Here is a 13494-nt window from a genome sequence, read left to right as displayed (position 1 = left end):
ATTGTATTAAAAAAAACACACTTATTCTGTAAATTGTAATGAACTGTCAGGAAATTTGCTAACAGTGAAAAAATGTTTGTTTTTTTTTTTTTTTAATTCAAAACAATACTTTAAAAAGATCCAAAACTGTATATCCAGGACTTGTTTAAAATTTGATAGTATTCCCTTTCCCTGTATAGTGTAATGCATCTAGATTACAGTTTTATGTTTTGAAGTTTTACAGGACATTCATTTCAGACTTACTGTAGTACTGTTATACAGTACTAACATCTGACTCTAAATAAATAATTGTGAGCCACAGATCTGAGTTCAGTTCAGTTCAGTTGACTTCATGATGTGGAATGTGTGACATGGCATGTACAACTGACAGCAGGGCACTAACTTCTGGACTTTACTGCCTTTATCAGAGCTCAGCAACCATTTATATACAGTGCTGATACATTCTCTAAACAGAAGAGCACAAGAGTAAGGTAAGGAACTGGACAAAACCACAAATGAATGCATACGTATGTTCTTCTCACAGTGCAAACTAGTCAAGAACATTTATAGAGGTCTTGTCTCACAAAACAATTTTTTTCTTGTAGAACCGAACATCATCATGAAGGTCCTTGCAGTGTTTGTTATTGCAGTTTTCTCTGGTAAGTATTCACTGAATTTCACTCACTTAAAAATGGTGTTTTATGCAAATTGGAGATTTGCTTGTTATATTTTAAATGCATTAATACTTTTTAATTATGAATCCACTAGGTTGTCATGCCAATATAATGTGGCAGAACCAGCCAACAACCAGTATGGAGCTGGTGAAAAATACATTCTGGAATTACGTGTCTCAGGCAACCCTCACAGCTGAGGACACACTTCAGATGATCCGAAACTCAGAACTGGGTCAAGAAATCAAGTAAGCATATAATAACTTAGACGATGACCTGATAAACTGGCTATAAAACAAATCATAAAACACAAACATCCATCTCTGTTTCTCCTCAGTGACAGGATCTCTCAAAGTGCAGATGCCATCAACAAATACACCCTGGTCATTCAAAGTCAAATAACTCCTCTGACTCAAGACCTGCTGGCCAAACTGTCCCAAGAGGCGGATCAGTTGAAACTGCGCCTGGAACAGGAAATGACATCTGTGCAGTCCCAGCTCAAGCCTTATGTTGAGGAGATCAGAGGTGAGATTGAGGAGCAGCTTGAGTGGCTGAAGAAGGACGTGGCCCCGTACGCAGAGGCCCTGAACTCTGAGGCCCTGAGATCTACTTTGGTTCAGGGGGCTGAGGAGCTGAAGGCCAAACTGGAGAGAAGTTTGATGGAGATGGGTCCTCAAACTGAGGAGCTGAAGCAGAAACTGAACCAGCACTTTTTAGAGTTTCAGATGAGCATGTCTCCATTAGCCCAAACCTTTCAAAGTCAGCTGGCCCAGAGAAGTCAAGAGCTTCAGAAGAATCTGGCTCCCTATTCAGAGGAGCTGAGCAAACTGGATCCATACGCCCAGGACCTGAAGGCCCAGTTAACAGCTCTTTGGGAGTCCTTTGCCAAAAACAAACAGTCTTAACAGACTGTAGAGACTTTTTGGAAATTCAAAAGGACACTTCTGTTACCACTGGGGGTTTCACCTAATATATTTCTTTGTTGCTCATGTGTGTTTTTCTGAAAATTGCTAAATAAAATACTATGTTTGATGTCTACAATTTTTGTGTCATTTTTGATTATAATGCTGTTGTTATAAGGCAATATACAGCCTAATATAATAATATACTAATATACAGCCGAGGTCAAAAGTTTACATATATCTTTAAAAACCTGCAAAATGTTAACAAAATGCATGTTGTTTTTTATTTAGTACTGACCTGAATATAATATTTCACATATATGATAATTTACATATAGTCCACAAGAGAAAATAATAGTTCAATTCATATAAATAACCCCGTAAAAAGTTAACATATGCTTGATTCTTAATACTGTGTTGTTACCTGAATGATCCACAGCTGTGGTTTTTTTTTTGTAATAGTTGTTCATAAGTCCCTTGTTTGTCCTGAACATTTAAACTGCTGTTCTTCAGAAAAGTCCTTCAGGTCCAACAAATTCTTTGGTTTTTCAGCATTTTTGTGTATTTGAACCCTTCCCAACAATGGCCTTATGATTTTGAGATCCATCTTTTCATACTGAGGACAACTGAGTGACTCATATCCAACTATTACAGAAGATTCAAACACTCACTGATGCTCCAGAATGAAAAACAATGTATTAAGAGCCGGGGTGAAAACTTTTGAACAGAATGAAAATTAGTACATTTTTCTTATTTTGCCTAAGTATCATATTTTTGTTCATTTAGTACGGCCCTTCAGAAGCTACAGAAGATACTTACATGTTTCCCAGAAAATAAAATAAGTTAAATTTACCCTGATCTTCAAATTCAAAAAGTTTTCACCCCCCGGCTCTTAAAGAAACACTCCACTTTTTTTTGGAAATAGGCTCATTTTCCAACTCCCCTACCGTTTTCGAATCCATTCAGCCGATGTCTGTGTCTGGCGGCAGCACTTTTAGCATAGCTTAGCATAGATCATTGAATCAGATTAGACCATTAGCATCTCGCTCAAAAATGACCAAAGAGTTTCGATATTTTTCCTATTTGAAACTGGACTCTTCTGTAGTTACACTGTGTACTAATGGTCTAATGCTAACGGTCTAATCTGGTTAAATGATCTATGCTAAGCTATGCTAAAAGTGCTACCGCCAGAACCAGAGATCAGCTGAATGGATTCAAAAAGTTGGAAAAATGTGGAGTGTTCCTTTAATGCATTGTTTTTCATTCTGAAGCATCAGTGAGTGTTTGAACCTTCTGTAATAGTTGCATATGAGTCCCTCAGTTGTCCTCAGAATAAAAAGATGGATCTCAAAATCATACAGTCATTGTTGGACAGGGTTCAAATGCACAAAAATGCTGAAAAACCAAAGAATTTGTGGGACCTGAAGGATTTTTTTTTTAAGAACAGCAGGCAGTTTAAATGTTCAAGACAAACAAGGGACTCATGAACAAATATCACTAAACAAAAAAACACACACAACTGGATCATTCAGGTAACAACACAGTATTAAGAATCATGCGTATGTAAACTTTTTTTCTTTTGTGGACTATGTGTAAACGTCTTTTATGTAAAATATCTTATTCAGATCAGTACTAAATAAAAAAAATAACATGCATTTTGTATGGTCCCTCTTATTTTGTTAAAACAATTAACATTTTGCAGGTTCAGCAAGGTGTGTGTAAACATTTGACCTCAACTATAGCATCTACTTGTCCAGACTGCAAATATCGGTAACACTTTACAATACGGGTGCACAAATATGCATTAACTCACGCTTAACTAATGCACAGATAATCATGAGTTAATATTTAACTCATGAAGAATTAAACCATTTATTAATAATTACTTCATCAGCAACAAATAAACATTCTATATGATTCATAGAGTAAGTAATCAATAAATTGTTATTAGTTAAATGTATTATAATTATATGTGTTATTACATATGTATTAATTCCCTAAGAACTTATTTTATGAATAGTGTAAATTCATGTGTTAATTACCACAATGGGTTGAAGCCACGCATTTTATTATCCAGTTGTCTGCTTTAATTAATCATTAGCTAATGATTTGCAAAGATATCATTATGTTATGACTTTACTTATTGAGGCACAGAACTATTAACTAATTGTTAAGTAATATGTTATTGTGGTAGTTAGTGTGTCTCAACAAGTAAAGTCATAACATAATGATATCTTTGCAAATTATTTGCTAATGATTAATTAAAGCAGACAACTGGAAGTTGAAATGCATGGCTTCGACCCATGAAAATCATGGCTCCAACTCATTGAGGCACATGACTAACTAATTCTATATCCATAACCACAATGACATATTACTTAACAATTAGGTAATAGTTCTGTGCCTCAACAAGTAAATCACAACATAATGATACATTTGCAAACATTAGCTAATGAGTATTTAAAGCAGACAACTGGAAGTTTAAGTACATAGCTTTGACCACTGTGGTACTTAACATATGAATTTACATCATTAGTTCATAAAATAAGTTCTTAGGGAATTAATACATTATGACACGTTTAACTAATAACAATTTATTGATTACTTAATCTATGAATCATATAGAATGTTCATTAGTTGCTGATGTAGTAATCATTAATAAATGGTTGAGTTCTTCATGAATTATACATTAACTCGTGATTATCTGTGCATTAATTAAGCATGAATGCAACCTTAGATTAATGCATATTTGTGCACACATATTGTGAAGTGTTACCAAAATATCTGCATGTATTCCAGCCTTTAGAGCCACAAAGGTAGCAAACTAGGAATGATACTTGAATAAGCACTCAAGTTGTCCCTATGCAAAAAAAGTGAATTGTTTTATCTTTGTTAGTCAGAGAAGGGTTCAAATCCTGTTTATTTTGGCTACACCCTGCCACCAAGCCATTTTAATTCACACTTTAAATTTAAGTTCACGTGGCCTTTGAACCTACTTTTTTGTTCATTTAAGATAAAAAGCCTGGATAAAAGTGTGTCAGCCCACAATATTATATATATATTGAGGCCTGTTAAACAAATATATCTTTTTTACAAAACCACCTTTTATTTAATCTATTTATTATGTGTGGTACATGAGCCAAATTAGTTTATCATTGTCCTCTTGCACAAAGTCGTCATGCAAGAAATGCTCAAGATAACCAACTGATTCTGTCTTATGTGAGATGATAGCAGTTTGCTGACATGATATCTTATCCTGTTTTAGTTTGGAACACAATGACATTTTCCCATAATTGACTGGTAACTGTAAAACAGACGTACTGTAGAAAATAAAATCATCTAGAAGCCAACAATACATGGACGCAAGTAATCTGTTTACTGAGTTTAAAGTTATAGCTCAATTTTAAGCATTACAATGTTCCTTCTAAATGGGGTGAATGTAAAGTACAGTGATAAAATCTTAACTAGAAGAGAGATAAATGATAAGCTTTGATCCTTGAATCATGCAAGACTAGATGCTTTGTTAGTAGCAAATGTCTTGTTGCATAATAATGAAATATTAATTATTATGCAACAAATGTCTTTTTTGACATTGACATGAATGTCTCACTTTTTATGACTTGGTCCATCTCTTTTTGATGATTGTTTCTTATTACGTTTAATAAAAATATGTTCTAATATGATATTGTGAAACTGTTCTTGTGCTTTCACTTGTGTTTTACCTCTTGCTAGAACACCTAAACCAATGAGCCATATTAATTTTTAACAAACCAATTTTTAAAATATAGCACATCTTGTCCTTTTGGAACCTTAGTCATCCAACGTGGAACGGAAGACTGCGATAAACAAATATCTGAAGAAAAGAACTTTGGACACAGGCTGCCAATTCACCTGTTCATAGTCACATTATGGCTATCAACATGATCCAAGTCATATAAATACCAGCTGCTTCCAAACTCCCATTACAGAACACATTGGAAAATCTGTCTGGTGTACTGTCCAAAAACAACCATGAAGTTTGTGTCAGTAATCCTTGCTCTCGCTATTATTTCAGGTAAGAGATCATCAGCGACGCAACAACATATGCTTAGAACTTGGATTACTTCAACACATCATTTAAATGGATAATGTGATGGTTTTCATTGAGACCATGACGGTACAGATGATGTGTCTACAACGACGGACTACATTAACAAATATTCAACGCGCTAAAAAATATTTGTTCTCCGTTCTGACTTTGCAGGCTGCCAGGGGAACTTCCTGTTTCAGGATGAGCCAAAAAGCCGCTGGGAAGAGGCAGTGGATAAGTTCTGGACCCATGTGTCCGAGCTGACCTCTAAGGCTGAGGAGATGAGGGACAAGATCAAGGCCACCCAGCTGGGCAGAGAATTAGAGTAAGTAAATGCTACAAAACATTGTGGGAAAGCAAATATTTGAGAACTTGAATCTGATTTATGACATTGAAATTCATTTCTTTGCAGCACACTGATCAGTGACACTATGATGGAGCTGCAAATGTACAAAGATGACCTGAACTCCAAACTGGCCCCCTATGCGCAGGAGACCGCCAAGAAATTCAATGAAGATGTGCAGCTGCTGGCCAATAAGCTCCGTACACACATGGAGGATGCTAAGGATCGTGTGAATGAATATACCGAGGAGCTCCGGACCATTATGGAACAGAACGCTGATGAGGTCAAGAACAGGGTCAACACCTATGCCAAGAAACTAAAGAAACGTTTTAACAAGGATGTCCAAGAGATCAACAAGTGAGTGATGCCATTAATCTCAATTACGTGACCATATCTTTGCTCCACCTTTATAAAAAAAATGTACACTACCGTTCAAAAGTTTGGACCAGATAATAATAATAAAAAAAACATGCATTACACTGATCATAAGTGACAGTAAAGACATTTACAATGTCAAAAAAGAGATTTATTTCAAATAAATGCTGTTCTTTTGAACCTTCTGTTTATCAAAGAATCCTGAAAAAAATTGTCAGGGTTTCCACAACAATATTAAACAGCAAAACTGTTTCCAACATTTAAAACACTGAAAATATAAATAATAGTTGCTGAAAATTACAGGAATAAATTCTATTTTAAAATGTATTAGAAACCAGTTATTTTACATTGTAATGATATTTTATAATATTACTGTTTTACTGTATTTTTGATCAAATAAAGGCAGCCTTGAGGAGTATAAGAGACTTCAAAAACATTACAAAATATTACCAGCCCTGTACTTTTGAATGGTAATGTACATAGCAAACTTAATAACCTACTGTTCTTTATCACTGTTTAATATTTATGGACATCATTGTTTGACATGCCTTATTGACACTGACAGCTAGGATGTAATTAAATAAAAAGTTTCACATTTTGATTTTGATATTTCTGTTACTGTAGAAGAGAAACTACATATAACAGGATATGATAATACTGATAGTTTAAAAAGTAAAACAGTTTAGTATATTAACAAAACTTTAATGAATTACATAGATATGCACTGTTACCATTTTTAGATTAAATAAAAATATAATACATAACAGTTAAAAGTTAAATACTAATATGAAATTCTTCATTTTGAGCAATTTCTCTTATTGTCTTGTCTCTGATCTAAAGGAAAATGGCAACATACTTTGAGGAGGTTCGCTCTCGTACTTCTGAGAAAATGGAAGGTATGAAGGATCGTCTTGAGCCTTACTTCACCTCAATGCAACAGCGTGCTGAAGAGAAGCTGAAAACTCTGGCAGATCTGCTGAGAAGCCAGGGAGAAGGAATAAAGGAGAAACTGGAATCACAAATGCAGGACCTCAAAGAGAAAGTTGCGAAGAGCACAGAGAATATGCGTAGCACAATTCAGGAAAAGGCAGAGGAGATCAAAAATTGGTTTCAACCCTATGTGTCTCAGGTCCAGAAGCAAGTGGAGACAGTCATGGAGGGCTTGTAATACCAGTGTATTAGAATGAAATTATGAATGGAAAAATTAGCGGAGTGACTTTTTCACTTAACTTTGCTTGCAGAAATGAAGGTATTGGAAATGTGAAAACAATGACTGAAATATGCTATCAGTAATACATGGATGTAACTACAGATGTAATCTGTGTAATATAAAGCTCAATAAAAATAATCAGTATTCAAAGTATCTTGGTAAAGTGAACTGTCTGTGTATAACATATATACGGGTCAATGACTTATTTTTGTCTAAAACTCTTATCAAAAATACAGAAGAAATTACATAATTAACATGTTCTGAGTTATTAGTCATTTTCATATTTTTGTGGGTCTTAAAGTTAAAAATGTAAAGGTCATCTAAATGTCTGTACTGTCTGGATATAAAAATAAAAGGAAAAAGTTATTATGGTTAAAAATCACCTGCTTTGTATTAAAAAATAGCGTTTTTCAAAGAAGCATGAAAACATTTAAATTTAAAAAATTCGAACGGTTTAACAATTTAGAACGTTTCTGAACTAAATTGGAAAACAATTCTTCTTATTTTATCAAACATCATTATTTGTCATTGACCCATATAATGCATTACGATATTTTTGTGGGTGCTTTCAGTTCTAAAATACAACGTTTAACTTTTATGCACTCCCAGTACAACACACTAACATCCCGAGAAGTGTCCCACACTACACATACCTCTCGGTCTTCCGGTCTATTACGGATGTTGTGTTTGGATACACCAGGACCCCACAACAGACCACCACGAGGAGCACAAGCAGATGTATTAAGTACGGAAATAATTACACGACACGGATATTCATACAGCAGCAACGCTCTATGATAAATGTACATACTCCTAACAACCATTAATAAATGACCGCGGGCGAGCCAGGGATTAAGCGCGCCGACCACATCGGTGAGTAATCGAGCCCACCGTGTTTTCTCACAGTGGCTTGACGAGAATTTTTGTTGTTTTTTTTTCCTGGCCTACGAAAACTGCTTTATAGTGTTTATCCAGCAGATAACGACTGGGGCTTTAATAGGGATTCCATTTAAATCGTTTAGTTTGCGAATTAGCACACAGCTAAGGTTCAGGCGTGACCAAAAAACAAACTCAGTCAATCGAAACCTTTGACTATTTGTGCACTAGTAGTAAACGCTTTTGATTAATCTTTTATGGTCGACTGTACAAGAAACTCGGAGTGAAACCTCCGCCTACCTAGTTTTGCAAGTAATTTAGTGACGTTCATTAACATTCATCCTTTACTTTTAAAATTTAGGGGAAAAAAAAAAAAAATCACTGTTATAATGATAATTTCTGTCCCTATCAAAATAAGGGAGATGTGTTTGTCATGACACCTATGTAGTCTGAGTTTGTCTCGTTTGTTAATCTTGTATATAAATATAGGTAGGGTAACGGAAAACCAAAACAAGTAACTATGAGTGTATACAAGTTGGTATTAACAAATATATATTTACAAGAATCATAATTGTATTTTCCTAATTAATAACGAATTCATTTTTGTTAGCTTGCAGACTGTTAAAAATAAAAAATAAAAATTCAACACTGAATTGAATTTAAACTTGTAAAACTGATTATAAATGAAAAATAATGGATGGACACAAAGATGTTACAAAGATTTGGTTTACAATTACTTCCTTACTATATGCCACAAAAGTATGTCAGATATGTTTGGGCAGTTTCAGACTTGAGAAAGTTGCCATACAAGAGAGAGAAGGTGCAGATATGGAGATTACAAAACATATGTAGCGTTTTCTTTTTCTTTTCTTTTTTTTTTTAAATATAAAAAAAAAACCATGCTAAAATCTTTAATATGGTTAATAATGTTGCTTGTAAAAAAAAAGGCACAACAGACACAATAATAATGGAAAAATATGCATAAATATGTTCCTTTGAAAAAAAAAAAAAAGTTTAACACTATATATCATGCATTGCCTTGTTTGCATTTAAAAACAGGCTTCTTTGCTAATACCCAGTGTATTTAAAGGGATAGTTTACCCAAAAAAGAAAATTCTGTCACAAACCTTTCTGGGCCTTAAACGTGTCAGTTGTGTTGCTGTATATCCAGGGCCAGAAAGCTCTTGGATTTCATTTTTCTAAAATATCTTAATTAAGGTCTTACAGGTTTGGAATGACATGAGGGTGAGTAGTTAATGACAGAATTTTAATTTTTGGGTGAACTATCCCTTTAATGTCTGAATGCAAACAGCCATCTATTAGTGATTTGCTTTGAAGGAACTCTTTAAACTAATATAATCTCTAATCTTAGAACTAAATCTAAACATTTTCCCTCTCACAGGCATTTCATAAGGACATTTAAACTCAAATAAACCATTTGAGTACCATGGATGGCGAGTTACCACCATGGAATAAACATGGAAGCCATAACAGCAGGGTTCCCTATAATACAGCAGGGAAGCATCAGGAGGTAGGTTACAGTAATTATGTTTCTGTACATTATGAGGAAAATTATGGTGAAAGAGCAGAAGAGTTCTCTCACAGTACCTGGCTCGGAACACAGCTAAAGGTAGGTGACAAATCAATAGCAACAATATTAGGCTGCATCCAGTTCTTCACTTCTAAACTCAAATATCTTGTCTTTATTTTTAGGGGCATGACGAGATAGGAAACAGCTTTGCTGCTGGAGAACCCATGACGTCACTATCATCTTGTATGAGTGGTGCATTTAAGGCTTTGTTACCGGATTACCATGAAACTTCTTCAGCAATGTCAACAGACTCTGATAAATATTCCTTTTCTCCTGATAATCGTCTCGGCAAATCTGACACTGCAGTGGATGAAAAGACAGCAGTGGAGAGAAGAGAATTTTTGAAAGACCCTTTTGGTGAAGCATCAGCTAGTGTGCCACATATGCTTCCCCTCAGGTGTGCCCAATATGTGACACATGAAAAGGTATGTAACCTCTACACTGCGTAACCAAAATAAATGTTATTTCTCCATTCACTCAATATCTGTCTTTTCACAGAATCGAGAATTGGACCAGGGAAATGGTAATTGGACATCAGTGATCAAAGATGCTCTAGAGATGAGTAACGGAATGGAAATGGAACAGACTTTATCCATGAATGAATGTGGCCCCCTAATGGACTGTAATCCTATATATAAAGGACCTGAAACTGAGGCGAATTTTAGATTAAAAGACCACTGTCAGATTGCAGGATCCAAAGTTAATGAGAAGCAGGATGGGCAAGGAGTTGAAGAGCCGGATTCCTTTCTTTCAGTGTTGTCAGATGGAATTAGTAAAAAGAAAGATGTTCTGGAAGTGGTAGGTGCTGATATTAAAATCCTTTGAATGTAGATTTTATAAAACAGAATGTAAAATAAGCCACCAAAGAACAAATAATTTACTGTCATATATTTTATCTATTTGCAGGGGAAAAATGAGGGGCCAAGCATATTAGATGTTGGATCATCTCTAGGAAAAAAGGAACTAGGAATTACTGGAATCAGAGAACATGAGCCAGAATTATTACCAGGATTTAACAGGAGTTCATACACTCCATTTTCTTCATCAGAAAGTCTTATGGAAAGGGAACAGTTTCCAGGTATTTCTTTGGACAACCCGTCTGTTGATCACACCTTCCAAGGAACAATACAAGGATGTCGGTTGTCAAGGAAAGATGCGGGCACAAGTATTGGCTTCAAACATGCAAAATTAAGCAATGAAACTGTTCCTGAAAGTTCTACTGTACATGGTCTTCATCATTTTGATGTTCAAAAGGGCTGTCACCAAGCAGAGCTTACGGGTGGAAAAACTCAGGATCATTCCTCAAAGCATAATGTGCAAGACAAGAGGGTAAAGACAAGCAATCCGTATGTCTCTGAGACTACAGTAATAAAACAAAGTGCTGCATATCTGCCCAGCAGTCAATACTTTGGAAGTAAACTAAAAAAGCAAGTTTGCGATCTTGTACCCACTCCAGCCTCATTAGGCAGTCAAAACACAGCTGTGGCTGAATGCGAAAACTTAAACCTGCGGATCCCAAAAGAAGAAAGGATTTCTGAGAACAGTCTACCTGTACCTGGAAAAATTGAAATGGATGATTTTCAAGAGACATCTTTTAACACAAAAACTGAACTTAAAACAAAATTCGCACCTGAAATTCAGAACTCTTCTTCAGCATCAGAGAGAGTACCAGATCTTCCTGTTGTATCCGACAGAATTCACACTGATTATAAATGCAAAGATTCTCAGTTTGAAAGTGGCAAATTAAAGGAGCTTTGTTTCCAAGAGAGCAATTCAAAAAATGAGACACTGACGCTTGCCTCAACTTCTGCACGTTCTACGGATGAATGTGATATTCATGTCCAAGAAAAACAAACCCCAGCAGGTCTACGTACGGTTCTTTTGCCCTTTAGCGAAAATGTAAAAAACTCTGAAAGAAGTGAATTTCTCAACATCACTTCAGAAAGCAGTACTCCTCCATCTACTGAGAATTTACAGGTAGCTCCACCTTCTCCCACATCAAGGAGTGATTGTTCCTCTCAGCATAACCTACAGAAAGCATTGCAAACGCATAAGAAAGCAAGAAAAAGAAAAAAATCTGAGCTTGAAGCATTAACTGGAGCAATACACACATTTAATAAAAGAGATGACTGTCCTGTGTATGGATCTGAAATGTTAGACAGTGCTGACAAACTAGGCACAACAAGACACGAGGAAGCAAATCAAAACGTTTCAACAGCTGATCATGACAGCAATGCAATAAAAGAGGACTCAATTACAATTGTTGATGTAAACCCACCTACACTGAGGAAAAAATGTCGAATGACACAAGTTGAACTAGTGGCAGATACAGCAGAGACCTCACAAAAACCAGATCATAGTTGCTCTGAGGCCTCACAGGAAGAAGTACCATCAAACGCTAGGATCAACAGGAAAGCTGTTTCTAGTAGGAAACTGAAGAAAAAAACAAAGTTACGTTTAAAGGCTAAAAACTCCGCTACTCTTAGCAATCAGTGTTTGTCTCAAAGCACTGTCTTGTCCCCAGAAGAAGACTGTACATCACATTTTCAGGTCAGTGACACCACTTTGATGAAGGGAGTCAGTAATCCAGCAGTAACCCAACAAGCCATCTCTAGTTTAGAGTCAAGAAAATTACAAAAATCTGGAAAAAAGACTACAAAGAAAACACTACAAATCAAAGACGATTCACATAAAGATGTTCCCATGACATTTTCAGAACTTGAGACAGACGTAGTGGATGTTGAAGAGCATCAGAAGGAGAGAAGATTTCCTACAGAAGCTTCTAAAGGAAAAAAGAATGAAACTGGTCTGCTGAATAGACAGTCTTCACTAGACTCTGGGGGTCAAACAGATTCTGTTTCAACCTCAGTGACTGAATCTTCAAACAATCTAAGCCCTCAGAATAACCCAAAGAAATCAAAGCAGAAGAAAAGAGCACATGTCAACAAAGGAGCGAAAACACCCAATGTGTGTCCACAAGAGGATATGGAAAACATGATGACTTTGAAAACAAAAATGGTGAAAGCAAAAAAACCTCTGAAAAAGGCAACAATAACAGATGACAATGAGACTACTCTTTTGAACACCCAGCCTTCTACAGACACTGTTAAGCAAGTAGATTCTGTTTCAAATGAAGGAAATGATGTTGAGCCTTCTGTTCTTCTCAGCACACCAAGAAAATCAGTGAAAAGGAAATCGTCAGATACTAAATGTAAAGCAATAGATATAACTGCAGTTGAGCAGACAACAGCTCAACAAAGTGTTTTGAATCCACTCTCAGAATCTGATGACACCACTGTGCAACCAACTATAGAAAGACTCAGAACAAGGAAAACACTTGACAAAAAGGTTTCTCATAACATAGTTGGTGAGAACTGTGAACTTGCTCATTTGACTCCAGAAACTGACTATTCAAGTGTCAGCCAACAGAACACAGAAAAGACATCAAGTAAGAGGAGGAATACTGACCACAAATTTA

The 13494-nt window shown here is 35.7% G+C and overlaps 2 protein-coding genes across 2 annotated transcripts; both read left to right on the top strand.

The window, feature by feature from the left end:
• Positions 1-588: 588 nt before the first annotated feature.
• Positions 589-1691, top strand: apoa4a (apolipoprotein A-IV a). Its single transcript, XM_051137219.1, has 3 exons — positions 589-638; positions 748-898; positions 988-1691. Exons 1-3 carry the CDS (start codon positions 599-601, stop codon positions 1553-1555), a joined length of 759 nt encoding a protein of 252 aa, XP_050993176.1. The 5' UTR covers positions 589-598; the 3' UTR covers positions 1556-1691.
• Positions 1692-5472: 3781 nt separating this feature from the next.
• Positions 5473-7702, top strand: apoea (apolipoprotein Ea). The gene is made up of 4 exons (XM_051136047.1): positions 5473-5606; positions 5796-5946; positions 6034-6321; positions 7180-7702. Exons 1-4 carry the CDS (start codon positions 5564-5566, stop codon positions 7505-7507), a joined length of 810 nt encoding a protein of 269 aa, XP_050992004.1. The 5' UTR covers positions 5473-5563; the 3' UTR covers positions 7508-7702.
• The last annotated feature ends 5792 nt before the right edge of the window (positions 7703-13494 follow it).

The sequence above is a fragment of the Labeo rohita genome, chromosome 19, assembly GCF_022985175.1.
Source record: "Labeo rohita strain BAU-BD-2019 chromosome 19, IGBB_LRoh.1.0, whole genome shotgun sequence".
In the NCBI taxonomy this organism is placed as follows: Eukaryota; Metazoa; Chordata; class Actinopteri; order Cypriniformes; family Cyprinidae; genus Labeo; species Labeo rohita.
The sequence above is the reverse complement of the archived record's forward strand: the minus strand, read 5'-3'. Positions and strand labels throughout refer to the sequence as shown.

Coding starts and splice junctions, on each gene's coding strand:
- apoea (XM_051136047.1), top strand. CDS start 5,564: ATGAAGTTTGTGTCAGTAATCCTTGCTCTCGCTATTATTTCAG. Junction 5,607..5,795: donor TGCTCTCGCTATTATTTCAG/GTAAGAGATCAT, acceptor CTGACTTTGCAG/GCTGCCAGGGGAACTTCCTG. Junction 6,322..7,179: donor GATGTCCAAGAGATCAACAA/GTGAGTGATGCC, acceptor TCTGATCTAAAG/GAAAATGGCAACATACTTTG.
- apoa4a (XM_051137219.1), top strand. CDS start 599: ATGAAGGTCCTTGCAGTGTTTGTTATTGCAGTTTTCTCTG. Junction 639..747: donor TGTTATTGCAGTTTTCTCTG/GTAAGTATTCAC, acceptor TGAATCCACTAG/GTTGTCATGCCAATATAATG. Junction 899..987: donor GAACTGGGTCAAGAAATCAA/GTAAGCATATAA, acceptor GTTTCTCCTCAG/TGACAGGATCTCTCAAAGTG.